Consider the following 26,816-nt stretch of genomic DNA (forward strand, 5'->3'; position numbering starts at 1 on the left):
GAGGATCAGGTTGGATATTAGGAAAAATTTCTTCTCAGAAGGAGTGGTGGGGCATTAGCACAGGCTGCTTAGGGAGGTGGTGGCACTGAGGGACATGGTTAGTGGGTGTGGTGGGATGGGTTGGGGTTGGACTTGGTGATCATAGTGGTCTTTTCCAACCTTAATGATTCTATGATTTTAGGTACTGGTCTCTTCCTTCAGTTCATTATACTTCCTGATACTTTCTAAGGGAATCAGAGATTCTCTCTTCGGTCAGTAGACAGAGTTTGAAGGATTCCCATTCTCAGAGCACTGAAGACAATGTAGAGAACAGGAAAAATTAAGCTACTAATAGAGCCTGATGTTTCTGCAACAGGAAGGAGTTTAAGGAAAAACACCAAGATCATCAGTCAGTGACCCAGCTTCTTTGCTTCAGTGAAAAAGTGACAGAATAGCTAGATGATACTGCAAATTCCCTGCAGGGAAGATCAGAATCTGAGAGTTTGTTCTCTTCTGTGAGTTGGGTATCTACAAACACAAATCAAATCGTTGCTGAGTGTTCCATATGACACCAGGAATACGCTGTTTTTCATATATTGTATTCCAATGCTTGTTTTTTGCATATAGTTCAGAGGAAGGTTGTAAAAGTCATCTTTCTGTAATATTTTGCAAAGTGCTATGTTGTGCCTGTGGTTTGTTTGTAATTTTACAAATATTGTACGTACAGATGTAAGTCATTTCCCTATTCTTGCTCTGGCAGAAACCTAGGTCACAATGCATTAAGCTGTATGCCTAAAATTCTTTTTTAATTCCCAATTAAGAGCTATTCTAAAAGACTTGGTTTTAGGTGGCTTGTTCCTACTTTTGTATGGCTGCTCCTACTTTTTCCTGGTCACTGAACAAAGCAAAAGCTTTTGAAGAGAAAATGGTATCAAATGCTTTGTACTTTCAATCAATTCCACAGGCTAAATTTTAGTACTTCTTAATTTTGTGATTGTCACTTTGAAAATTAGCACAACGCACATCTCTAATACCATGGGTAATTTAGATAAGGGTATTGGAATACTGGATAATTAGAATTCATTTGCAAAAGTTCCTACGCTTCTAGATAACTTGTTGTCTTTTCTTTAGAGTGGATGCTGGAAAAATTCATTATCACCGAAGAGTATTGGACAGAAATGGTCTCATAACAATGCAGTCTCATGTGATAAGACTACCAAGTGGGGCACAGCAACACTCGATTCTTCTGCTCCTGACTCGCTTTCATGTTGATAGGTATGTGCTGCTCAGATGTTTAAAACATGTCCTGGGTAGGCTGTCACCATTTGCTGTGATGAACGTTTGTGCTGTGGTTGCCAGACCATCACAGTTCCCCAGTATTAACTATTCTCATTTTCTTTATTAACACCTCTTCAAGATGCTGGACTTTTCTTTGAACTGTAAAAAAACAGAGTGTTCTTAGTGCTTGTTGATTGCCTATTGTACATCTGTCTCTTGTCATTGTAGCTCTAATCCATCTGTTAACTTGAAGTGTTCTCACTTAAAAACAATGGCAGAACACTTCAGTGTGCCTTCTCTAATAACTAACATTTTAGAATGTTGTAACTTGTGCTGATAACGTTATATGTAATATGTCAAGTCTCTTTTCTCGGTTAGGAGGAGTAAATATGATATTCTGATGGAGAAGCTCTCCAGTATGCTAAGTGCTCGTTCAAACCAGATGGAAACATTAGGAAACTTGAGGGAAGAATTGGTGAGATTTCATTATTCTTTTTCAAATTCTCTCTCATCTAGAATACAGATGAGTCATATCAAAGGCAGTCTGTTTTTAAAGTTGCATAGTATTTTGGGGGAAGATTCGAAAGTAGGATCTTAAAGTTTATTGAATTAAAAAAAACTCATTGCTGTATTGCTGCTGTATTGCTCTAGATCAAATTACTGTCACTGCTTGCTGTAAGGAAGAATTTCTATTCGGTCCACAGCTTCAGAAAAGTTTTGTCACAGTAACAGACTTTTTTTATATACAGTCAATGGATATAATTGTGCAGTTCTTTATAGTTGGTTGCTTCTGCTTGAGTATAGGGCAGGAGGGACTGAACAGACTTCAGAATCCTCTCAAGCTCTGCCTGGTGTACAAGCTAATAGACTTTTAAGACCCTTTCATGCTATCCTAACACAAAATACTGTGTTTCAAAACAGGCAAGAGGACTCCTCAGTCCCGTGATATTCTTGCTTCTTTTTTTCATTGTGAAGATCAACAGGTATTTCCATGGACTTCCTGAAATTCAGAGTTTTGTCCTGCACTGCTTTTTGTCATTTCTCTCTGCATTAGGGTCTCTGTGAGAGAACTTTCAAACGTCTCTATCAATATATGATGAATGCTGGCCTAGCCAAGGTGATATCCATCCCACTGCAAGAGATACACCCCAACGGAGGGCCCTACAAGACAAAGAAAGGTAACTGAACCATATCTTTGCTTTCCTCTTTTGTAGTCACATTGATGCCAATCTCTGTATAGGGTTCAAACCTTAAATTACAGTACATTTAAGTACTTAATTGCAAAGACAGTTTTTCAGATAAATGTGTCAATAAAGCTAGAACACTACAGCCCACTTGAATTAAATATTTGTTCCAACTTTGTAAGAAGTAGGTACTTCGTACATCTTGGATGAAGGCACGTTTCTTTTATATCAGAGTAAGTAGTTTCAGTGGATCATGTCTCCTTGTAAGACTGTTAAACCCAGTAAGGAGTAAAGGGACAAAGAGCAGTCTGCTTACCTTTCAGGCTGGAAGTTGAACAACGAGTCAATATTTTAAAAGGATATATAAAGCAAATAAGGCCATTACTAAATACCAAACAACAGACACAGGTCAATCCTGTTATGGCTTTTCCTGAAGTTACGATTTTTGATGAAGGTCATCAGAATGCAGTTGCTCTGGAAAGTTTTACATCAAACTACGAAAGTAAGCTTCGGCAGCATTACATAGGAATTCCTTAAGTAAGCAAGCAGTTATGACTGCTGTTCAGAAAAACCCATATTCTACTGAGAGTGTAGCGTATAAACTGCTTTGAATTCAAAGTTAATAGGTTTGCAAAAACTTGATGATTTCCAAACATGTAGTGGAAAGACAAAGAGTAGAGCTGCATGAAGAAAGGGAACAAACAAGAGCAGATCCTCTCAGGAAAAGATGCAGATAAAACTTGTTGTGGCAATAACTATAAGAAGCAACGTTACAAAATATGAAGAAGGATGGTATCACCAATAGAATTAATATAATTGCTGAAGGAAATAGAAAACAAATCTTCTTTAATCACAGAAAATCCTAAGAGGCAGATTTGCCAGAGTAAAAGGGCAAATAGTTCTAAAAGATGAACAGGATTTTCTTCAGAGATGCAGTGAACTGCTCTGAGGGCAGGGGGAACAGGATAGTTAGAGTATGAAACTAAGCAACACAAATGAAATGGTCCTTGTGAATAGGGAGTGATCATAAAGGAAGAGGGAAGAAGAACCGATCAAAAATGTGAGAACACTGAGAAGACAAATGTGAGTGTCAGTTACATGGAGGTGGATTAAGGCTCTTGATAACATAAATTCCTGCAAATCTTTCAAGTCTAGGGGAAGGAATGTTCTGTATAGGGAAATTGAGTTATAAACAAAGAGAAGCAACAGCCAAAAGTAGATACAGCATCTAGCAAAGGTCAGAGAGAAATCTCCCATATTGCACTGAATAAATAAGGAAATGCTTGACGGAGTTCTGATAGAATCAGCTTTGGCCTGAGAAGATCGTTTGTCACAAATATGCAGGTCCACCTTCATGTTGTAGGAATATCACAGATTTTATACACCAGAATTCACTTAAGTTCAGAGTTTCAGGAGCACAGTGGAGATCCTCAAAGATGCTCAATAAAATACAAGGAAAAATTGTCATCATACTTGACCAAGTATATATTGTACTTAGTTAATGTATTTCTGGTTCAAGCAAGGGCCTCAGCATAGGTGGTTTGTATGACATGATACTTTTGGTTATGCAGATTAGTATATCATTGTCAAAAAAATAGATTCTCTCTTACACTGTCTTGGAGTGTATTACACCTTGCTGTATTTGTATATGTGCTCTCAAATTGTGTCAGAGATGCTCTAATGAGCTCAGTACATCTGCAAATAAAACTCGGGAGATCAGAAGTACTCTAAAGAGACAGACTTTATAACTGGTAATTAAACATCTAACTTCCAAAGTGTTTACTTAAAAGGAAAGAAGATACATATCCATTTATAAATGTGGCAGCGCACAAAGCAGTAGACATCTTGTGTTGTCACAGATTGGCACAACAGCAGCTGCGTTTACTTCTTAACATTTCACCATGAAAAATGCCACCTGGTGAATCTTCAACTTGAATGATAATTCCATCTTACGGATGTAAAAGCTGAAAATCCGCAAAAATGCCTTAAAAAACACTAGGTATTAAACTAGGATTAATTAGTAATACCTGATTTTCTTAAGAGTTCAAGATACTTTAATCTCTGGAGCTATACAGGAAAGCAGATAGAAATGAAGCCACAGCATCTGCTATGGGAAGCACATTATCGAGCAGCAGGAGCTAAAGTAAAAGAAAAAATTCTGGGTTTTTTTGTTGGTTCTTTTTGTTTTCAAATAGTGCTTCAAGTGGAAATTAATGGACTGGAGAAACAGAGGATGAGATAACAGTGCCTACAGCCCTACCAAAATGTCAGAGCTTTATTTCTGTCCTAAGCAGTATCTGGCAGGGAAAGAATTCAGATGAGGAAAAATAATGGGATCAGTGGGATCATCTGGTCTGGAGTTCAGTCACGTGTTTAAGTTACTGTGGATTAACTTTATGTCAGCTAGGCTTCAGTAAGTCATCATATGTAAACAAAAGATAAAATTCATTAATTATAACCTCAGTAATTTCAGCTGAAGTTTTTCACCCCGCGTTTATAACAGCAGGACTCTGCCTGAGGAGTTGAGATGGTTGTTGATATTCCCATCCACTGCTGCAGGATGAACTGGCTGCTTCTGCCACTGAAGCACTGCACCTGATGAGCTGGCATTGTACAGTAACATAGTTCTAGTTTACCTTAAACACGGGTCTCTTGAATGCTTCAGCAGCAGCTAAATGACTCTGGTGATAGTGGATCATCATTGTATCAGGGAACAGGACTGCTAATGCTGTGCTGAAGTCATGTCCCCACTTTTTTGTGATATCCCAGAAGGGAAAAGCAGAGGAAGAGTTACCTAAACATGTTAACTGAATCATGTATGTTGTCTTCTGGCTCCTGGGCAGCAGGGTGTCCTGCCCTCGAATACCACAACCTTAGATTTTGTGTCTCTGTTTTCACTGTGTGTATTTATAGTACACCATGAGCATTTATTCTTCTCATAGTGATGATGAAACTGTACAAAATAGCTGTACATTTTAGTTATGCTCTAAGATCCTGCTGGGGGGGTAGGACTGTTCTATTTGATCCTCTTCTTCAGTATGCTAGGTGCTTGGTAAATACTTCCTTCTATATTGCGTGCATGCATATTTGTCATTATGTAGTTTGCATCTAAAAGGTGCTTTGAATCTGTAGGGAGGGCAGAAAGGAGAGGACTTAGACCCAGCGAGGGATCTCACAGTCAGACCTGTGTTCTGAAGATGTCATTCCGTGGCTCAGCACACCCAGAAACACATTTCACTGTTGTTTTTTTTTCTTACAGTTCACATTTTTTCCCATTTTTGCAGTGTTTTCCATTGCACTCACAAGTCACTGCACCGGGGAGTCCTAATGTTACCATAGCCATGAACGTTTGGAGCACATCAGGAATGCTGCTAGTCAGTGTTGTGACACATTCACACATAGGGAAAAGCTGTTGCAAACATTTCCTAGAAATAAGCACTTGTCTTTGGTCTTCTTCCCCATTACACTATGTTTTCATGCTGCCTGAGGAAATGACACGGTTCAAGCATGCGCACGTGCAAGCTGCATTTTGTTTAGAGTTGTTACTGATGTTCCTGTTCACAGGTACTGATGTCATGGTGCGTTGCCTTAAATTACTAAAAGAATTTCGGAAGAAAATGGAAGATTATCACGATGATGATGAAGAAGAGATCACAAAAGTTGTTCAGCCTGTGGATATTGTTTGCGAAAGGGATATGCTCACCCAGGCTTATGAGCTAAGTAGGTGATGTAGTAGAATATGTGTGTGTGCAGAACAGTTTATCTGTTACTTTTACAAAGACTAACAGAATTGTTTCCTTGATTTGCTTAATTCTGGAGTACAGAAGGGTTCTTAACTTCGTATTAAGCTAAATTACAGTATTGTGTGCGAAGGGTCTTAAAGTACCACAGATAAGACATGCTGAAGATTTTTCCCATTGCCTTCGTGCTCCTTATATTTATAAAATAAAGTTATTGTGGATTTTTTTTTAATTGGAAGTTTGATGCTTTCTGTGCATAGTGTTTATTTTTTTATGGAAAAGAAAGTTACATTCTGATCAGACTGGAGCTATAGGCTTCCTGTAGGTGGTGGGGCAGTCATGCCATCTCTTCATATCTCAGTTGTCTGCATATCAGAGGAAGATACTTTCTTCCTACATTTGGTGTTGCCCATGTGGATTGTCAGTCTTTGAAGTAAAGCGTGCCAGGGTTGGTCAGAGCTGGGACTTCCTTGTCCCTGTCCCTTATGACAGTCCCTGCCTGCTGGAGGGAACCTGCTGTAGCAGGGGGCTGCACTTTGATCTCTAGAGGTCCCTTCCAATCCCTACAGTTCTGTGAGACTGTCTGATATAAAGGAACGCTGAGTCTTGATTGTTAGGCTTCATCTCTGACAAGAACATAATGCCGAATAGTTAACAAGATTCCCTCCATTCCAAATCTCAGGCAGTGATTAAGAAAACATGAAAATGTTAAGAACTTCTAGTTTGATGTGTTTTCCTACAAATTCTCCTTTTCTTGTCTTGCTATATTTTAAATACTGTGCAAGGATGTTTGCCTTTAAGGAGAACAGAATGCAGTTCATGCTTTTTTTTTTTTCTTTTTAAATTGAAGCTTATGTGCTTTTTATTAGTTAAACAGCAATTCAGAATCTGTTTCTCCTGTCATTGTATTTCAGAAAGTCCTGCTGGCCTTTTTTCCTTCTTTATGACAGCAGTCATTGCTGCTGCCAGCTACCCATCCCTGTAAGCTTATCAGCTATTCAGAACCACCAAAATAAATCAGCATGGTAGAAGCAGAAGGGTGGTGTGGTGGGATGAGAAAAGGTGGTGAAAAAAACAGTGTTCATACTCCTTTTTCCTTTCATTACGGAGCACAATGGAGAAAGAAATATCTGACTGTAGAAAATAGTTGCAAAATTCCCTTGTTTTTAATATGAAACTTCAGTTTCAAACCTCATCCTACTGGGATGCTGCGTTGCATTTTATGACAATATTTGACTGTATTTTGTGTATGCCTTTGAAAATTATGTAGTTGCTAGCAGTGACTGTTAAGGTTTATCTTCTGATGTAGGTTTCAAAATCAGGTAGCTCTTAAGACAAGTTTGACTTAGTAATGGTTATTAAGAACAAATATGAGCATATATACAGACGTATTTGTATGCAATTGGGCCAGAGTATTTCTGTGAGGGATTTTCTGTTGTTTTTTCTTTTGTCTGAAACAGTTGAAAGTAGAGGAACCAAAGGTATTTCTCAGGCAGAACTTCGGTTGGCTATGAACGTGGGGAAGCTGGAATCAAGGATGCTCTGTCGTCTTCTGGAGAGGTACAAAGTTGTCAAAGTAAGGTTAAAATAAAATAATTTCAATACTTAATGAAACTGAAAATTTAATTGTGGTTACTGTGGTAATATGTTACAACATATTACATCTCAAACAATAGAAACAGCTGGGATTTGAGAGTTTGCAGGGAAATAACTCTGATAAGATTGAGAAGATCACGACCTCAGTTGAGGAAAAGGTATACAGCAGAAGTGTTCAGTTAAAATTTGAACTTAAAGACTGGGGAAGAAGTGCATCTTGCATCCTGTTGGCTGTCTCTGCTGAATGCACGCTCTGGTGATCTGCACTAACAGGTGGGATTGTGCCAGATGCAGCTTCACAGGACTCCAGAATGATGCTGTTCCAGCACCATGAGGCAGGTATAGCCTCCAAAAAGAGGCAGGGCAGACAAATGGGCCTCGACCACTAAAGCACACTTATTGTAATCACTGGTAACCCACAGGCATTTGGGATTCTGCATTTTCTGGAATACTTTTTGGAGGTGAACATAAATGTCTCAACTCTAAATAGCCATTTTGGTTCATCTTGGACTATGAGACAACTTCTGTTTTGCAAGACTGCCTGCTTTCCTTTTCCTTACTGTAGGATCTTGTCAGAGATCCTCTGAACATTTAAAATCATCATTCTACTTACGTATTAAAAAGCATTAATTCTGAAAAAAAAAATCTGGAAAAAACATTCTTCCATAGAGATTGTGGTAATTAAACTCCTTATTTCCAAATATTTCGATTTCGATTCCATTTCATCAGGCTTATGACTTACAGATGAACAAATTCCTGCATACACCCACCCACTCCTTCCCACAAAGGCAGGATAATTGCCATCTCCCCTCAGCAGAGAATTGTTGGCTAAAATCTTGTCATTTTCTGAAAAGTTCTGTAGAATTAAAGACAATTGAACAATGTAAATCATAGGAATGTGTAAGCACACTTTCTAAACAAGCTGCAAAGAAATCTTCCCTCATTGATGGCTCGCTGAATTTTCCAGGTGTCTTAAAGCACCTGGTGTGGCAGAGTAGCAGCAGTTCTACCTAAAAGTGATTCATTCTCTTAAATTCTACATTGCAGAAAGACTTTCTGAAAAAAATTATTTCTGTGCTAACTACATAAAGTTTATTCTCCCTTAGAATTTTATACATCCCACATATTTTAGACATTTCATGCTAATACACAGATAATAGAAATGTATTTTTCAAACAGAGTGTTTGTTTTGGTTTCTATATGCTAAGGTTAGTCAACATTTTTGTTATTTAGAAAAAGAAGGCTAATAATATGGTATCTTTTGATACGTGGTGAGAACAGTTAGAAGAATTTTCCACTGTTGATGCTGGAGAAGAGACTGCAAGAATGGAGAAGTAAGGTAGTAAAATAACGTTCCAACTCTTTTCTTAGGGTTTTATGGAGGATGAAGGTCGGCAAAGGACAACAAAGTATATTTCATACATTTTTGCAGAGGAGAGCGATTTAAATCGTCAGTTTGAGAGAGAGAAGGCTCGGAGTGAGCAGTTAGCTACAGTTACTTTGGCTCTAGTGCCGGAAGATTCCCCACCGCTGGAAGATGCTTTCCCTGGAGAGGAGGACACTTTGGTCTCCGAGTCTGACAACGAAGAAGAAGTGAAATATGGCAAGAAGAGAGGAAAAGGCCAGAAGGCCAGTTCAGGTCCTCTGTTGAAATTAACTTCCCAGGATGCTGCTCATCAGCCAACACCAGCTAAAGGTAGATTGTGATTTTGAAATTTGCAAAGAACCCTTTTTTTTTTTTCTTAAGGATCATTCTATTAAATAAGAAAAAAAAAGCCACTATTAGCTTTCATTAAGGTTTTTGGTTGTATATTTATTCTTGAGTGTTTCTGTGCTTTTTTGTGGGCCTCTTTTTCCCCCTCAAACTGATTGTGTTTTGTAATACTGTTGATGTGGTGATCTCTGGAGATTCTCGGGGTTGAAGTGTCCTCTGGTGTCTGTGTGACAGCCAACATTTCTGGTTATCACCAATCACTGGGAACATAAATCTGCTTCTCCTTATCATTGTGTTATTTCTCCCTGCCAGTGAAATGGGCTCACAGTCCTCGCTCCTTGGATACTCAATTATGTTTCAGGTGGTGTAAGAGCTGAAACGATTCTGAAGAGGGTCAGACAAATTCCCAAACAATTGCAAGAAAGGATACAAAAACACATGGCTAAGAATGAGCATACTGAAGAGACCATGCTAGCTAGCAGTCAGGTTGGCTTAGGCTGCTCACAGAAACATCATCCTTAGGTAAATTTTATATTTGCCTTGGATGTTCTCAGATCAACTGACAAGCTGCCTGTCATGGACTCTGTTTTTCAAAGTACCTTATACTGTGCCCATCAGAGAACCATCTTGGTGGAGCTTTCGCTTTTGAAGTCTCTGAAGACTTCAGAAGGGATTTAAACAGATTTTGTATTTCTTGAAATGTTTCGTTTCTTCCTCAGAAATGTCCCTCATTGAAATGCATCATTTCTTTCCATTGGACATGCAGCTATCTTAGGTGCAGGAAATAGAACAGGAGCTGACAGACCAGCAAATTAACTTTTTTTTTTTAGCCAAACATTTAAAAAAAAACAACTTTCCCTTTTAGCAGTGGTTTGTTTGTTTTTCAGTTGGAAATGTATGGAATTGAGTTCTAGAGTCTGCATCAGTACACAGACTAATGTATTTGGCACAAGCCTTCAAGTGATATGACTGTACATGGGCTAGTACTGACTTCTTGTCTGAGATCTTGCCTTGGGATGACTTGACCCACAACCTTCTCACCTAAGCTTATTGTAAAAAGAAAATTTCTTCCTAAGCTAATTGCTTCATCTTTTCTTGAGTTATTTGGAACATCTTTATGTGAAACTGCCAGCCTTTTGGGGTCATATTGTAAAGAGGATGTGGTGGTTTATTTTGACTATTTGTATGTTCCTACTGCATCTCTGGTGAACTCCAGGGGAAGAGAGGAGAACAGATCTCCATATATTAAGTAGGTTGTCATGGGAGTAACACTAAATCTGCTTTGGGTCAGGAGAGTTCCCCTCAGGTTTCTGGCAGAGCTTGAGTTTCTTTGTGACTCTTCTTTCTGCAGACAGCGCTTTCTGAGTAAGCTGATCTGGCCCCTTGTGGTCTCCCCTGTGTGGAGAGAATTATTTGAAGACCACACTTTTTTTTTTTTTAAAAGGTGAATTCTGAAAAAGAACTTTGCTTTTGGGCACTGAGTGCAGCCATTCACAATCAAACCACTTCTTTCTTTCTGCTTTCAGCAGAATAGAATAGCATATGAGAAATGTAGCAGAAGGTTTTTTAGTACAGTTAGCTCTGTGAACGGGAGAAGGCCTTTCATAGAGAGCTGAACATTTAGAGGAAACTGAGAGCATAACAAGAGTGCTTGCTTTTAAACCAGGCTCGAAGCCAACAGCTGTGAAGTCCCTGGGGAAGAAGCCGCCTTCCCCTCCAGTTCTTGAAGAACCTGATGAACTCCCAGACAGCTTTTCAGGAAAGAGTTCTACTTTGGAGACTGTAAAGCAGGAGTCTGGCCTTTCCACCTGCCCTCCTCTCACTGATGAAGATGGAGATGTGGCTGTGATTGAGGAGGTCAGACTTGAAGATCCTAAGGTAAGATCACAGGTCTTAATGTTTCCTTTTTAGTATGGCCATCTGAGCAAAGTCCTGCACATTTACAACAAGACTACCAGCTACAGTTTTTCTATTCATTTATAATATTTGTAATTTTTTAAAATTTCATTTTAAAGCATATTTACATCTTCCTTGCCTTATTGTTAATTATAAAAGAAAACTACTCCAGCAGATAGGAAGGGAGACGTCCAAAATACCATTCTGGTTTAGTTCCCTGGGGTTCTGTGAATTCCCCAGTTGACTTAATGTGTCTGTCTAATGTCTGTTGGTGCACATTATCTGGTTCGCCTCCTCAAAAGGAGGAACACAGGAGCTTCAGCATAAAAGTTGTGTAGCCTTGCTGCTGCAGGACTGAGCATAAGAAACCTTTCTGAGAGACAGGATACGTTGGCCTGGACTCAGCACTGTGTCCGTGTATTTACCAGCTCTCTAGGGCAAAACTTTCAAATTAACTTGGCTCGCAATACAGAATGGGCAGACAAAGTGCACCTAACTTCATGGAAGTCTTAGTTCCTGCTTTAGTTCCATACCTGTGAAGGGGAGATAAAAGATAATCCCCAACTGACTAGTTTTCTTTCCCAAATAAGTACATCAAATCTCTGAATGGCTGAGACGCTGCTGTATGATGAAACAACATCAGGCTAAGGACATTTAATGCTTTATGTAAATTATTTTCCTTTCCATGCTGTGCACTAGAAGATGTGTGACCAAAAGAAGGAAAAGCGTTCCAGAGCTGCAGCAGTTGAGCGATCTCGTGAAACGTACAGACTGCTGAAGCGCCGAAACCTCATCGTGGAAGCTGTCCGAAACCTCCGGCTGATTGAAAGCTTGTTCACGTGAGTGTGACAGAAAGCAGCATGGCTGGGGCCTGATGCACTGTGGTAGCATAAGCAGTCCTGTGTGCCTTTTGTGGTCTTGGCTCTTCTTGTCCCTAACAGTAGTAATATGCAGTAATGATGCAGAGATTGCAGCGGGAAAGGGTGGAGATGAGAACTCAATCTTAAAAATGAGTCAGCTGTTTAGGAGCAATAATAGTGCTTTGCAGATCATCAAACAAGCGAAATTTTTAATGGTCTACATCACATAGAGAAATCAGGAACCTCTATTAAGATTGATTGGAGTTACCCCAGAGATCAACATTTTTTTATCCTCTCATAGTATGCCAGTGCCTGGGGTCACACAAGAACAGCACTGTTCATCTAAAAAGATAAGCTTGATAACAGAAAAAATACAGGTGAAATTTAAGGCTAAGTGCTAGCAAACCACATAGGCAGTTTGTAGTATTTCTGAGCTTAAAGTGCAGTGATTTTTGTATCTTGTAGGCTTCAGAAAATGGTCATGGATCAAGAGAAGCAAGAAGGAGTCTCCACTAAGTGCTGCAAAAAATCTATCATCCGACTGGTACAGAAGCTTTCACAAGAAGGACTCCTCCGAATCTATCGTACTACAGTCATTCAGGATGGCATTAGTAAAAAGGTGACTGCTCAAATCCTGGTGACAGAAGCAGCTTTTCCTCACAACCTTTTTAATTTACCAAAATATTTGGTGCCTTTTTATTGAAATACAAGGAGAACTTTACTTTTTGTAGAAGAACCCACAAGTGAGCTGCCCAAAAGTTAAGTGTCCTAAACTAGGCTACTGTGAAAACCAGGTTACTCGTTGCTTTCAGTTATCGTACTGCAGTTGATTGTGATGAGGGAATAGTCCCTAGATCAGTGTCCCTGCATCTCCCTTCTGAGAGGTTCTGTTTATGGTCTCTCCCTGCGTTGTCAGGCTACACAATCCTATTTAATCTCATTTTGACAACAAAGAGTATTGAAGAAACTGTAAGTCAGCCTCTGAGTTGAAACAGAGAAGAGCTAATATCTCCATAAATATCCCTTATTTGTTTCCTTCTGCTTTGAACAGGTAGAGTTTGTCGTTCATCCTTCAGTGAGTCCTAGTGATCCGCTTGTAAGAAGTGCCATTGAGCAGGTGCGTTTCCGGATCTCCAATTCAAGCACAGCAAGCAGGCAAGTTCCCTGATGGTTTGTATGGTTTCTGGGGAAACTGGCTTATTATGTCTAGTGCTTCCAAAGACATAAGAGGAAATAAAGACAAATTAAGCAAAAGAATGATTAGCCTTCTCTTTAACAATAGAAAAATTAAAGCACAAAGATGAAGCAGGGTGCTGGATATCACCCAAAGACAGGAAAGAAGAGGAAGTGAACGCTAATCCCTTGTCTTAGCTTCAAGTTCTTGGCTTCTCTATTCTCCTTGTCTTCACATTTCAGAGAGACTTGTTTTGCATGGTGTCATGCACACAGAGTTTTACCCTTCACAGAGGATGGGACCTTCCTACAGGCAACACTAAGCTCCTTAATTGTATGTCTTTAGGTTAGTAGTGGATATGGAGCCTAAATTAGACCTGTAATCTTGGTGCAGTATTTAAAGAAAACCTAGAGCTCTTTTCAGCTGCAGACAGAGAAATATGGGAACTGTAGAGATTAATGAGGAAGAAATTCCCACTTTGTTTCTTTTGGGATTTAAGTAGAGAGCATGAGATTCATGACTTTGGACACAAAGCATAAAAGAAGGAATACGACTCTTGTAATGCTATAACGTGATAGAAAACACAGCAGTAATAGCAGGGTGGAAAAGTCCTAGGCTACAGCAAATAAGAACAAGCCCAAATGCAGCAGCCACGGATACAGAAACGAAGGAAGAAAAATTGCTTACCTTTGGAAGACCTCAGGTACCCAGGGACCTCTAGAAGAAATACCCTCACCTCCACTGCCAACCCTTAAATGAGGTCTGGGAAGGGGTGGATCCTTGCTCCACCCCTTCCAATCACTCACATGCATTGCATGCACCTGAGCTCCCCTGGGCTGGCCCTGCCTTCCCCCCAGGTGCTCCATCACTGCTTCAAGCCCTGACTTAGCATTTCCACTACAGCTGTGTAGCCTCATAAGGAGACTAATTCTCTAAGACAATATTCCAGTCCCTTACTTAGGAACTGTTGATACATTCTGAAATGAAAATCACTTGTACCTTATGTCTGAAAAGATTAATATAAAAAAAGAAATTTCATATCAAGAGAGAATAGCATTGTGCATGTTAAATTACACCACCCAGCTTATCTTCTCAAATAAGCCCATAAAAGGATCTCTTTTTCTATCAAAGTACTCTTATTTGTTATTGTGTTGTGGGAGCAAGTGTTCAAGGCAGTCTTCCTTTTGCAAAGAAACTTGCGTTTCTTTTAATTACCAGCTGCACTGATGCCATCTTTTTTCAACTGAAGCAGACAATCATATCTTATCTAAGTTTTAACGAAGTGCTGTACGGTTTTAATACAGGGTTAAAGTTCCCCAGACACCATCATCCCAGGACCATGGTGAGGAAGAAAACCTGGGGCAAGAGGCATTTCCTGAGTCAGGAGATAGACAAGAAAGCTCATGTAAAGATGAAAATAATAGTCGGGCAGAGAAAACTGATGAAAAAATGGGCATAACACAACTGAAAAACTATCACCCTGTTACAGGTACATCAAACTTTTTTGTTTGTTCTCATCTTTCACTTTGCCATGTATTATTAATGATCCCATTCAGATGTTAGGCTCTCCTAAGAGAGAAGTGTTTGGGTTTTTTTTCTCTTATAGAGATGCCTTTGATTTCCCACCTTACCTTCCAGTTTTCTTCACATCAGTTTTGCAAGGGAAGCTGTTTCTCCTGTTTTAATTCTCTTTGGTACGTGATCTTTCCTCCCAGTTCCAGGACTCGGACGTTCTCTTGGCTTTCTTCCCAAAATGCCCCGTTTAAGAATAGTCCACATGTTCCTCTGGTACTTAATTTATGGACACCCTTTAAATGGAACAGACCGAAAAAGAAGTGGTGATGGTAAGAAAAAAGGCAGCAAACAAAGGCAGAGTGTGAATGAAGGCCAGACAGATGGAACTGTACAAATCATGAAAACTGTGACAAATCCTGAAACTGCTGCCCAGGACTCAGAAGTAGAATTGTCCAATCAAACAGGTAAGAGGAGGCCTATCTTGACTTTACTTCAGGCTTTGACAAGGTTCAGTGTAGTATTTCTGTAGCCATTTCACAATGTGATTTCAGTGAAAACACATTGAAGTAGGAACACAAATGCTTGGGAAAAATGCTTGAGAGATTATTAATGACTTGTTCTCAAGTTGAAAAAGATATCATACAGGAGCTTTACTTTATTTCTTAATGACTTAGGTAACAAAATAAAATAGACTTAAATGATGGATGATAACAAGCTGGAAGGTTTGCTATTCCAAACTTGGAGGTTTTGAATTCCAAATTGTCTTAAGTAAATTTGGAGTAATGGTTTAGATTTAATTTTATTAGGTCTACACTGAGGCCATAGTTGCATAATTAGTGCTTAAACTAATGTACAAAATGTTGCCACCTTCTGTTTCTTATACAAAAAGAAATTGTACATAGACAGGATGTACGTCTTCCAAAGTGAAGACAGATTAAATAGAGTTAGTTGATAAACTGTTCTCCATATTACTAGGATTAGAAAAAGAATTGGACTGGATATCTAGGTTTTTAATATACTTGAAGGGTGGTGAAGTGTTGGAACAGATTATATTGGGGGGGGTAATGCTTCAGAACATGGGAATTTATTGTATTAGTAGCTTTCAGGCATCCTCTAAAGTGTCTGTATAAGCAAAGAAAAAAAGAGCAGACTTACTGTTAGTAGGCTTAAATGTGCTTTTCAAGAGTCCTTACCAACACTGAAAAATATAAAAGTCACTTCAAAAAGGGATTGAAAATCAATGAGATAGATCATTTTCAGGTAACCAATGAACTGCCGAAAGTTTTCTACTTGAACACTCACAATAAAATTACTAGTGTAAGAACTGTGTTCATGCTATCTGAGTCTAAGCCAGCTGTCTCGTTCCCAGTGTATGTGGATGACACATCTTGGATGCGCTATGTCCCTCCTCTGCCAGTTCACAGAGAGTTTGGATTTGGATGGGCTCTTGTTAGTGACATTCTTCTCTGCTTGCCTCTCTCACTCTTTGTTCAGATAGTGCAAGTGAGCTATAAGGTATAGTGCTTTGTTTTTTTGTTGTTTCGTAATTGATTTAATTTAAAATCTGATAATTCAGCTGTACCTCTGAGCAGTAACAAGTATCATCTTAGGCTCTTTTAACAAAACTAGCCGTTAGAAAGTAGAAATTTTAATTCCTGATAGTTTCTTTTCCAAAAAAGCTGGTTGTTTGAACAGCCATGTGAGAAAAATGATTCCATGATTCTGTGATTCTATTAAATATGTATAGCTGTGTAATACTGCACATTCTGAAACTTGGGTTTTGCAAAGAGCTTTCTGTAGTCTAACTGAATCTTCTGCCTCATTGATTAGAATGGATAACGCTTAACCATTTTACAAAAGCAGTAACCTTTGCTTAAAAAATATTTCAGTAGACAGCTCTGATATCAAAGCTGGATACTTTATAGGACAGTCGTATTTCATATTTTGATTAACTAACAAATAATTGTAGGTGGATGGTCTGGAAGATTTTTTAAACGATCCAGTAAAAAAGCACACACTGATCAGATTTCTCCCAAGGTCAGTCCGACAGCAGCTTCTCTACAAAAGGTAAGCAGAGGAGTCAAAGAAAATGGCTCTAGGGAGGAAACAAGTGGTTGACTGTGTTCTCGGTTATTTCCTGTTTGTGTCAAAGAGAACTTTGTTACTTGAGACAAGGATCATCAATCTTCTAAGGGTAGTGTGCCAAACTATTTTTCTCTCCCAAATAGAAGGTAATAAGAAACTAATAAATGGCATTCATGCATGCTGTCAGGCAGTGTTTGAGAACTGGGAGGCACTGTCCTTCATAACTCATCAGCAGGATGTTATTTCTGTTCAAAACACACTCCTCACTGCTGTGAAATTCAAAATTTAATAGAGTCTAAATGATGCTGTCCTTCATAAATCTTTTAAAAGGTGCCACATTACTTAGCTCATGCCTCTCGTACATAGCATTCAGTTTCTGCTTATGTGCTCTCACTGGCGTGTCTGCCATTGTTTGCCATTCCTCATCTAGAAGGTTTAGAAATAGAGGTTGGATTGCAGATGTAAAGGGAAAGCAGCGTTCAAGGAAATTGATGTGAGTACGTGGAATTAATAGCGCTGTTAGTTTCTACGCATATTTGTAAACACAGAATCAGAATCACACAGAATCCTTAAGGTTGGAAACATTTGTTTCCCAAGGAAATCGTGGCCAGAGGCATGGATTTGGATGGTTGGAGGCTTGTACAATGTTTCCCAAATCCGCAGGCATGTCATTTGTGAGTGAATAGTGTTGGATAGTATCAACTGTCAGGACTTGTCTTTAGCTAAGGCCTGTAACTGCTGACCTTTCTACTTTCCAAATTTTCTGTGAACTGACAATTCAGAGAAAATACAGCTTCAGAAACTCTAAAACCCAGTATTTCAGAAAAGCAGCTGGTTTCCTGACGCTTCAGGTTGCTGTATGAAAATTGCATGTTTGTTGGTATCGTTGTTTCTGTTTTCGTGAGTGCTAATTGTAATGCTTCTAACGTTGCTGCAGGAGATACATCTTTTCGGTGGTAGAAAACCTTCAGAGGTTGTGTTATATGGGACTGATACAGTTTGGCCCAACAGAGAAGTTTCAAGAGAAAGACCAGGTAATCTGAAAATTTAACCGTCATTCTTCATGGTATTGGCTCAGTGAAACACATGAAAGATTTGGGGGACTGTAAATACCTACCGATGTTTCAGACGCATACGTAAACCTTCAGTTCCACGTTACATATTGTAACTTGCTTTTTCTCTGGAAATCTTTCTCTGGAATTTCTGCCTTTCTTTGAAAAGATGCTGTTCAGATGTATAATGCTGCAAGTCGCATGAAATAATGACTTGGGAGTTTTCAGACTGGCAGCACTTTATGAGAAATGAGCATGCCACTTCCTTGTTCATTAAGGTGCTGGATGACTAACTCACAGAATAAAGTCACTTACAATAAAATAAAAAATTCTTAAGCATCTTTTTTGTAATTGAAGAGGGCACGCAAAGGAGGAGGCAGTCCCTGTGTACGTTTTATAAGGTAGACATATAGGCCCCCAAATGAGAGGTTGTAGGAAGTAGTCACTCTCTGTGGAAACTTGGAATAGTCTTATGCACAAGGTGTGAAAGAAATTGTTCTAAATCTATAGGAGAAATTTCGGGATTGCTGGTAGAGGAAGTTTGGAAATACAGTGCAGTATTGGTGTCTTTACACAGTATTGGAATGTTGGCTCGAAACAGCAAAGGCTGAGAAAATGCTCATCATTCCTAACCTGTATTAAATTCCACGTTCTGTAAATTACACAGCTTCATGGATCTCTTTCTGTCAGCCTGAAACACGCTGTATTTGACAGGTGTTTGTGTACATGAAGAGGAACGCTGTGATTGTTGACACCACCATCTGTGATCCCCACTATAACTTGGCTCAAAGCAGCCGCCCCTTTGAGAGGCGCCTGTACGTCCTGAACACCATGCAGGACGTGGAGAACTTCTGGTTTGATCTGCAGTGTGTCTGCCTTAATACACCACTGGGTATGGTATAACTGTACGTTCTTATCACCTCTGCTGTTTATTCTGTTCATACCACGATTCCTCTGTTTTTCCTTAAGCTTAATACAGGCTCCTTTTTGTAATTCCTCGTGTTTTGTTAACTTGGCTGCTCCCCTGCTGCACCAAGAAAAGCTAAAACTTGGAGTTTTGTCCTTTTAACTCTATGAAGTTGAGAACCACAAACTCGACACTTAAAATTTTCAGAGCAGCATTGAGGAAGAATTATTGCTCTTACGTTAGAAGAATCAAATTTGATAACAGCCCCGTTAGATTTCAGCCCAGCTATGAAAAAACCTTTTTGAAGATAGTTAGTGGTCATAATCCTCCGCTAGTTTAGACAGAGCTTTCTCTTGCTTATAAACGTGTTGCTAAGCCTTCTAGCAAACAGCCCAAGTTAGCTGAGAAGCAAAGGGAGTTTTGCACCTCGCTTTTTCAGAGTTTATTTTCATGTTCGATCTTTTTTCATTTTTAAATGGGATACACAGATATACCTGAAATATAACGGAGGGAAGAGGTTCTGCTCCTGATGACACCATGAGCCAGTTTAGTGCTTTGTACTCAGAGTTAGCTGAGGCACCATGAGACTCTGCAAGAAAGCAGCAGGCGTTATCGAGTAGCGGTACAAATACAAGTGCTGCTTGGTCCATCAGTGAGAGCAGTACTCAGAGAGTGGATTAAAGATGGATTGAAGTCTTAACTCCTCATCCTGATCGTCAAAACCATTTGTGTGTGTAGGAGTTGTCCGCTGCCCTCGTTCAAAGAGAAGTAATCCTCAAGAGGAGGAGGCTGCGCTGGCAATGGAGCAGCAGTCAGCAGTGGATAAGCACAATCTGGAACGCAAGTGTGCCATGCTGGAATACACCACGTACGTCTGCTCCATGCTTCTTGTGTCACACGAATAGAGGAACGAGAACTGTTCTGCTTTTGAGAATGTTACTCAATAGCAAATGCAGTTAAGATGAGCATTTTAGGATTTTTTGTCTTGGAGTTTTTTGGGTGTTTTGTTTTTTTTTCTGCTACTCAGAGCCTGTGTGATTAAAGAGATGAGTGGCTGTGTGTCCCTGTTAACGAGGAACTTGTCGATCAAATGGGTATTTATGTTTCCAGCCCACTTTTCAGATTTTGCATATTACATGGTAACAGATCTCTTGAAATGGGATATCTTGTTTGACTGGAAATGACTGCAACACCAGATTTTGGATTTAATTAGTGGTGCAGTGTTTTCATGAAAGCATTGCTTATTGAAAGCTTGACTGAATCCATATCTTCATAGTAGCATTTTCTGCCATGAGAAAACTTCTCATCTGAGCAGGTGTTTTGTGTAGCTCTGTGATAGGCATTGTAGTCATTATCATTCTTAACATGACCACTGGTACTTAGTTAACAATAATTAATTAATTTAGGTATAATTTTTAAAGTGGAAGCTCAGTCATTAAATATCAGGCCTGAAGGCTTGCTGTTAACTCTACTTCTGGAAGAGAGTTAAAGGAGGGAGGATTTTTTTCTCCCCTTCTTTCCCAACCCCAGGGACAGTAAGAGGAGAGCTCTGCACATTGCGCACACATGACTTAAGGAATGCTTTCACTAAATAATCACTACTTGTTTTGTTACACTTTCTCTTAGAGGCAGCCGAGAAGTGGTTGATGACGGAACTATCCCAGGGGATGGGCTAGGAGCTGCAGGTCTGGATTCCAGCTTTTATGGGCATTTAAAACGCAACTGGATCTGGACAAGCTACATCATCAATAAGACTAGGAAGGTGACTATTCTGTATACTTCAGTGACTGTTCCAGATTTTTGTTTCCGTAAGAACTAAGACACAGATTGAAAGATGTTGCTTTCTGGGCCACAAGCACACACTGCCAGTTCATGTTGTGTTTTCATTCACCAGTGCTCCCAGGTCCCCTGCAGAATTGTTCTCAGTCCATAATAAAATTACACTAGGAAGCCCAGCATAGGCAAATAAAAGCATCCCAGCTCTGGCTAATGTCCTGTCTGATGGCTGCCAATAAAAGATTGGTTGGGAAGGTTGAGAGGGAGGGAGATCTACAGTATGATCTCCCTAAATTAATCTTGCAGCTGGACAGTGCTGGAATACTGCAGGTGTGGCTTGAGGCCTTTCCATCCAGCATTAGCTTGTACAATTGATTTTTGGACACATTTAAATCTTTATTATCCACAACTTCACATAGTGAAGAGTTTCAAAGCAGTACTGTGTGCCACTACTTCTTCTTAATGGCCTTAAGCTCTCTAGTAATTATAGTAAAAGAAGCTGTGAAAAGTATGATTCCCTGCCACCCTTTATATTTTACTTCTGATTTTTTAATAACTGCTGTTTTCCATTAGCATCTCATTTTAAAAACTGGTGTCTGCTAGATTACTTGCTATTTCTATCACAGAACCTGTTCTGCCTTTATCCATTCTTGTCTTTTTTTTTAAGCTGTTCTATATATTTTAAAGTGAAAATTGAATCAGATGGTATGTTCAGGCCGTGCCCATCCATGTACTTTTATAGCTGCATTCTATTGCTCTCCTTTCCTAACATTTTATTTGCTTTCTGACTGTTACCAAGCATTGAACAGATGCTTTCACAGAACTGTCTGTGATTACCACAACCCTCAACAGTGGCTGAATTAGAGCCCGTCACTGTGTATATAAAATGGAAGTTGCTTGTTTTTTAGCCTCAGGCAGGATAATTTTGCTATGAATTTCTTTTACTGTCCTGTCACCTAGTTGTGTAGCATTAACAAGACCTCCTGAGAGTCTTTAGTTTTGGCTCTCCTGTAACTAACTTCTATCACTGTTGAAATCCACACAAGATAAGTTTTGCTAAGAATGGAAAAACTCTTGATATGTTACAGTAGGTTGGGGCTCAGATTTAAGATGGATAGAAAATAGCAGAGGAGGCCTTTACTCATATCTGTGTTTGCATTTTAGGTTTGTGCTTTGTAGAAGTTCCCTTGGAATGTAAAATATTTCTACTCAGCCTCTGTTAGCAATGAAAGAATCAAGCATTTCTTTTCCTGTGATGATTTCTTTTGAACTGGAAGTGATTTGTTGAAATTCAAACCTTCGTAATCAAATGGTCATTACAGAATAATTTAAGAAAGGCTCTAGAGCCATTCAAACATGTGGTAGTAAGAATGAATTCTTCATTGTAGCCATGGATCTCTCTGTGGTTTATACTGAAAACTTACTGTTTATGCTGCTCAAAGGAATTATTTATAGTGACGATAACACTGCTGCACTCCTGTTGCATATCACTTTTTTAGAAGATGTATTGTTCTAGGAAAATACAGTTTCTGAGAATAGACTGACCATGAGACTCCAAACCTTCCTGACAAAGCACCCTCTTCCACTCAGTACTGGAGGTAAGGTGGTGATGCTGGTGGGGCTGTGATGTACTGCAGTGGTACTGACTTTGTCCCACCCTGTATCGATTACATGGGTTATTCCCATCTCCTCACAATAACCTAGGATGCTCCTGGGGTGTTACAATTGTTAAATAATTTCTTTCCTTTCCTGTTACTGAATATCAGGAACAATATTTTTTATCCTTTGTAATTTCTGATGTGCAGTTTGCAGATCATCCAGAGGGACTCAAAAGAAATGTACTGTTAAAATTGCATAGCCTTACATCTAAGTTAAGTAGGAAGAAACGCTTCAGGTTGAATATAAAAGCTCAGTTCAGTTCCCTTGTGCTTCTGCACTGTACTCAAGGCTTAATAAGTACGGATAATTCCATATTTATGTGGGATTTTATTCTGTGTAAGCTGCTGAGAAGTAGCATGAAATACCGCATTGACTGAAAAGAGCAAGTAGGAGAGAGCTTCTGTCTTTAGATACACAGAAACTGGCACTTGCTTTTTATACCTTAGTACTGGAGAATGTAATTGCTATAAAGATCCCTTACCTTAATCATGTGTCATCTTAGGTAACAAAATTAACATTCTGGGAGAAGCAAAGGTAGGACCTGAATCTGTTGTCCAGAAAAAGGAACGTATTGAAATAAGTCAAGAAGCTACCCAGGATCGAAACAAACGAGTGAGAGGTGGGAAGAACCAAAAGAGGAAGAGGCTTAGGAAAGACACTGGAAAGACAATAAAGAAGAAGAAGAAAGGTAAGTAACCAGCACATACCAGGAAAAGGAAGCATTCTTTTCAACACCTCTGCCAAACGTGGTTTCCTTTCGAAAAGCTGATTGACAGACACAGCATGGGAAGTGGAAATTTACTGGCCAGCCCTTTGGTTTTCCACTTCTAGTTGAAGAGGTTCAGTTGTGCAGCAGCTTGCTGTAACTGTTACCTGTCCATGAATCCTGGTTGTGCCACTGTAAATACTAAAGAAATTCTAATTGTGCCTCAGGCAGATGAACATATTGTAATTCAACAATGCCCTCAGACAGCTGGCTTAGAGAATCATACCAGTAAGAATCTTTAGGTAATCAGTTTGCTACCTGCAGTGTTTGTCTTCTCATTTCTGGGCAAGGTATTAATGCATTTACTTCCTTGACTGTGGCTGTGTAGTTCTTCCTTACGTGTTTTGAGTTTTCATTGTTACAAGCTCAATTTCAGTAATTGTTTGTAGCCCTATAATCCTCATCGTCCTCTTAGGAATTCACATCCAGACAGATAAACTTTATTTAATCCATTGCGTGTCTGTGCATATCTAGACTGTTCCTTGTTTCTGAGGTTGTATCTAACAATAAGCTTCCCTGATACAATCAGTTCTTCACTTCTGAATGACAGAACCAAGGCTGACAAAGCAGTACAAAAGGAAAGCAGCAAAACAAAGATTGTAGTTAACAAATTTTCTTCCTATCAGACATTCCATCTTACTTTAATCTTAATGAGGTTGAGATAAAAAAAAAATCAGACAGCAGTAGTAGAGAAAGGTCTGTTATCATCTGAATTGGCTGGGAAGCTACTGTGAGAACTAGAAGCCTAGCTGTTGCTTTTCCATTCCCATCCTAGTCATGGCGAGCACCTTTTCCTTCAGGAGCTTGAAAATCTGTGCTGTGTTGTGCTCACAGTGACAAGAACCATTGTTTTGACCTTCAATATAAAATACAGTCAGAATGTTTCAGGTTGCTCCTCAGGTAGCTTTTGAAGGCAAGTTACTCTGTTCCCTATTCTCAAGCAGCACCTAGTCCTAAGAAAAATGCAGTGTAAATTAAAACAAAGTGAGACTGGGGAAAAGAAGGTAATCGTTCTTCTGCTGAAAGCACCTGCTTGTTGTACAAGTTGTATATGATAACCATTTGCCGTGCATACACCGGTCAAGTTCTGTGGGATTCTTTAACCCATTTTTTCCATGACTGAAGCTGACTTTCAAAGCAATGAGGGTGTATTTAGCCCAGTAATCCTCTAGATTTGGCTTTTGTCCTTGGAGCTGCGCATAAGCCATTATATTGCCTGTCATAGGAGTTTGTGTTCATTGGAATACGTAGTGCTGAGTTAATTATCTTTTTCTGGATTTGTCAGAAGAAAAATCTGTAGAAAAAAGCAAAAGGCTGCGCTACCATGATGAAGCTGACCAGAGTGCCCTGCAGAGAATGACACGTCTGCGTGTCACCTGGACGGTGCAAGAAGACGTCCTGCTCATGCTGTGCCGGATTGCCAGTCACGTGCTGAATGCAAAGGTATTTACCAGGATCTGCTCAATGGCTGTGTACCAAGCACCTATTGCTTCTGTGCTCGGAACCCTTCTGTTTCTAACCATCACTTGTGTACATAAAAGCTGATGTTTAACTCTGAATGTTTTTGCTTTCCATAGGTAAAAGGGCCCTTTGTTCCATGGCAAGTAGTTCGGGACATCATGCATGCCAGTTTTGAGGAGTCCCTCGATAAAACTTCCCATTCTGTTGGACGAAGAGCTCGTTACATTGTCAGAAATCCCCAGACCTATCTTAACTACAAGTAAGGTTTCTGTCTACGTTCTAGTTATAAGCTAAATTCTCCTGAAATTAAGTGCTGTGTTCCTCCCACATCTACGTCTTGTTTCATGGGAATATCGATTTCTAATTTTCTGCACCCAAGGTGCTATCAGATCTGTCTTTTCATTGGGAAAGGTTTTTCAAAGGCATAAAGATGGCACAAGAAATATCACATGGCTATATGAATCCAAAGAGCACTTGCATCTTCAGAGTTCTGCACACTTCTGATCTTGCTGGTGTTCTGCCTACTTACTCTTCCCTCTCCCATAGCTTCCAAAAATGATTCCATAAAATTGAAAAATTAGAGATAAGTGAAAGGCTCAATTGGATAGAAACGGATTATATAGAAAGCTTGGCTGAATAGACTTATTTGCATGGCTGGAAAAGAGAACTGAGGGGAGATACAGGACCATAAAATACTGTAACATATTCATGCTATTAAGGAGGAACAATTCCTTAACATACATAAGAACTGGGTACATCACATGACAACCATGGCCAGCAGTTTCCAAGCAGTGGTGGTTTTTAATGCCACACAGCTGAGTTTAGAACTCCTTGACACAGGTGTCTAGATTTACTCTGTGCACAGCCTGTTCTTCCATCTCTCCAGCCTGTGTCCTGTTGGTGTCTGTTACAAGAGGAGACTGATGGAAATGAAAGTTTGGCTTGATCCATTACAATTACACTTCTGTTCTTAAGATGAAAATTCCACAAAACCATGAAAGGAAATCCCACATTACATGCGTCTTTAGAGATCCTTAGAAATGTTTCTAATTGCCTTTTTTTTTTTCTAAGCTAGGAAGAAAGCATTAACATATCAAGCAGTAACTAATTCTACTGTCTGCTAATCTTCAGCTAGACAGATGCGTGCAGAAGAACAAGTTGAATCTGATTTGGGTTATTAATTTGATTGTCAGATGGTTCTTATTAGAGATCTAGGGATACAGAAGACCAGTGACAAGTGGCTCTCTTACACTTACGTGTAAGTAATGAAGTAGTGAAATGATGAGCAGTTGGCTTGGTTGCTTTGATGATGATGGGATGTTGACAAGCTCGGCAGAATCTTCCCATTAATTCTGTTTCTCAACTGAAGGAAGTTATTTTCCTCGGAGCAGCATTGAATTGAGAAAGCTTCAACCAGTGACACCTTCAATTTTATCTACTGCAGAGTTTGCCTTGCTGAGGTTTACCAAGATAAAGCCCTCATTGATGAATTCATGAATAGAGAAAATAACTACGAAGAACCACAGGTAGGAGGGAAGTAATCTGAAAGGTCACAGAGTGCTGATGTAGCTTGTGTTACTGAGTACTTGCACTGTTTCAATTACTGTGATTTGCTTTCTCTCTCTCTCCCTTGCACTCTTTACTATGTTTAAAAATAGCATCATTGTAGAAGTGCAGCATCATTGCTGTTTCTGCAGTGAGGTGGACACAGGCAGCCTTCCAAAGACACACGAACAGGGCAACAAAACCCACATTTTTTCCACTGTGTTTGTTTCTGAATACCCATCACTGAGCATCCATGTGCACTGATTGGTTTTTAATCCTCTCTGCCTCCTTGTGACCTGAGCAAGAAAACATTTTTGCTCAGTAACTTAATATTTTTAATCCAATTGCATGTTGAAATATTGTCTCCGCATGTGTGGGTGAGTGCAGGATTGCAGGCACACTTCATGAGAGGTTTGATTTGATCAGTCAAAAGTGTTGAGCTTTTAATGGCTTAAATCAACCACGACTTCAAACTGAAAAGCTGTTACATCTTCAGTGCAGACAGCTCCATTTTGAATTTCACAACTATCCAGAACTGGGACAATGTCACAGCAAGATTTTCTTTGTTTTTAATCCAGGAATGACAATTCATGTTATTGTAAGAAGATCCCAACCAGATCTGTTATTAG

The 26,816-nt window shown here is 39.4% G+C and overlaps 1 protein-coding gene and 1 long non-coding RNA gene across 4 annotated transcripts in view; one reads left to right on the forward strand and one right to left on the reverse strand.

Moving 5' to 3' along the window:
* The window catches only part of GTF3C1 (general transcription factor IIIC subunit 1), a 40,375-nt gene that overhangs the window by 1,588 nt on the left and 11,971 nt on the right, over positions 1-26,816 (forward strand). The window contains exons 4-26 of one of the 3 annotated variants that reach the window (XM_021412088.1): positions 1,111-1,254; positions 1,636-1,732; positions 2,312-2,435; positions 6,006-6,161; positions 7,642-7,757; positions 9,149-9,473; positions 11,158-11,369; positions 12,087-12,226; positions 12,713-12,866; positions 13,299-13,402; positions 14,726-14,910; positions 15,137-15,400; positions 16,306-16,451; positions 16,906-17,003; positions 17,959-18,055; positions 18,788-18,965; positions 19,719-19,848; positions 20,607-20,742; positions 22,273-22,354; positions 22,918-23,103; positions 24,467-24,624; positions 24,759-24,901; positions 26,087-26,168. In XM_021412088.1, the coding sequence (XP_021267763.1) occupies positions 1,111-1,254; positions 1,636-1,732; positions 2,312-2,435; positions 6,006-6,161; positions 7,642-7,757; positions 9,149-9,473; positions 11,158-11,369; positions 12,087-12,226; positions 12,713-12,866; positions 13,299-13,402; positions 14,726-14,910; positions 15,137-15,400; positions 16,306-16,451; positions 16,906-17,003; positions 17,959-18,055; positions 18,788-18,965; positions 19,719-19,848; positions 20,607-20,742; positions 22,273-22,354; positions 22,918-23,103; positions 24,467-24,624; positions 24,759-24,901; positions 26,087-26,168 (3,457 nt within the window). Of the gene's footprint in view, positions 1-1,110; positions 1,255-1,635; positions 1,733-2,311; positions 2,436-6,005; positions 6,162-7,641; positions 7,758-9,148; positions 9,474-11,157; positions 11,370-12,086; positions 12,227-12,712; positions 12,867-13,298; positions 13,403-14,725; positions 14,911-15,136; positions 15,401-16,305; positions 16,452-16,905; positions 17,004-17,958; positions 18,056-18,787; positions 18,966-19,718; positions 19,849-20,606; positions 20,743-22,272; positions 22,355-22,917; positions 23,104-24,466; positions 24,625-24,758; positions 24,902-26,086; positions 26,169-26,816 lie in introns of those variants that run through there. The other 2 variants (XM_021412089.1, XM_021412090.1) reach the window with 2 other exon arrangements.
* Positions 12,899-14,729, reverse strand: LOC110406080. The gene is made up of 2 exons (XR_002443258.1): positions 14,109-14,729; positions 12,899-13,459 (listed from the first exon to the last, which is right to left on the reverse strand). It is a non-coding gene; the product is annotated as an uncharacterized LOC110406080 (long non-coding RNA).

This window comes from Numida meleagris, chromosome 13, assembly GCF_002078875.1.
Source record: "Numida meleagris isolate 19003 breed g44 Domestic line chromosome 13, NumMel1.0, whole genome shotgun sequence".
Classification (NCBI taxonomy): domain Eukaryota; kingdom Metazoa; phylum Chordata; class Aves; order Galliformes; family Numididae; genus Numida; species Numida meleagris.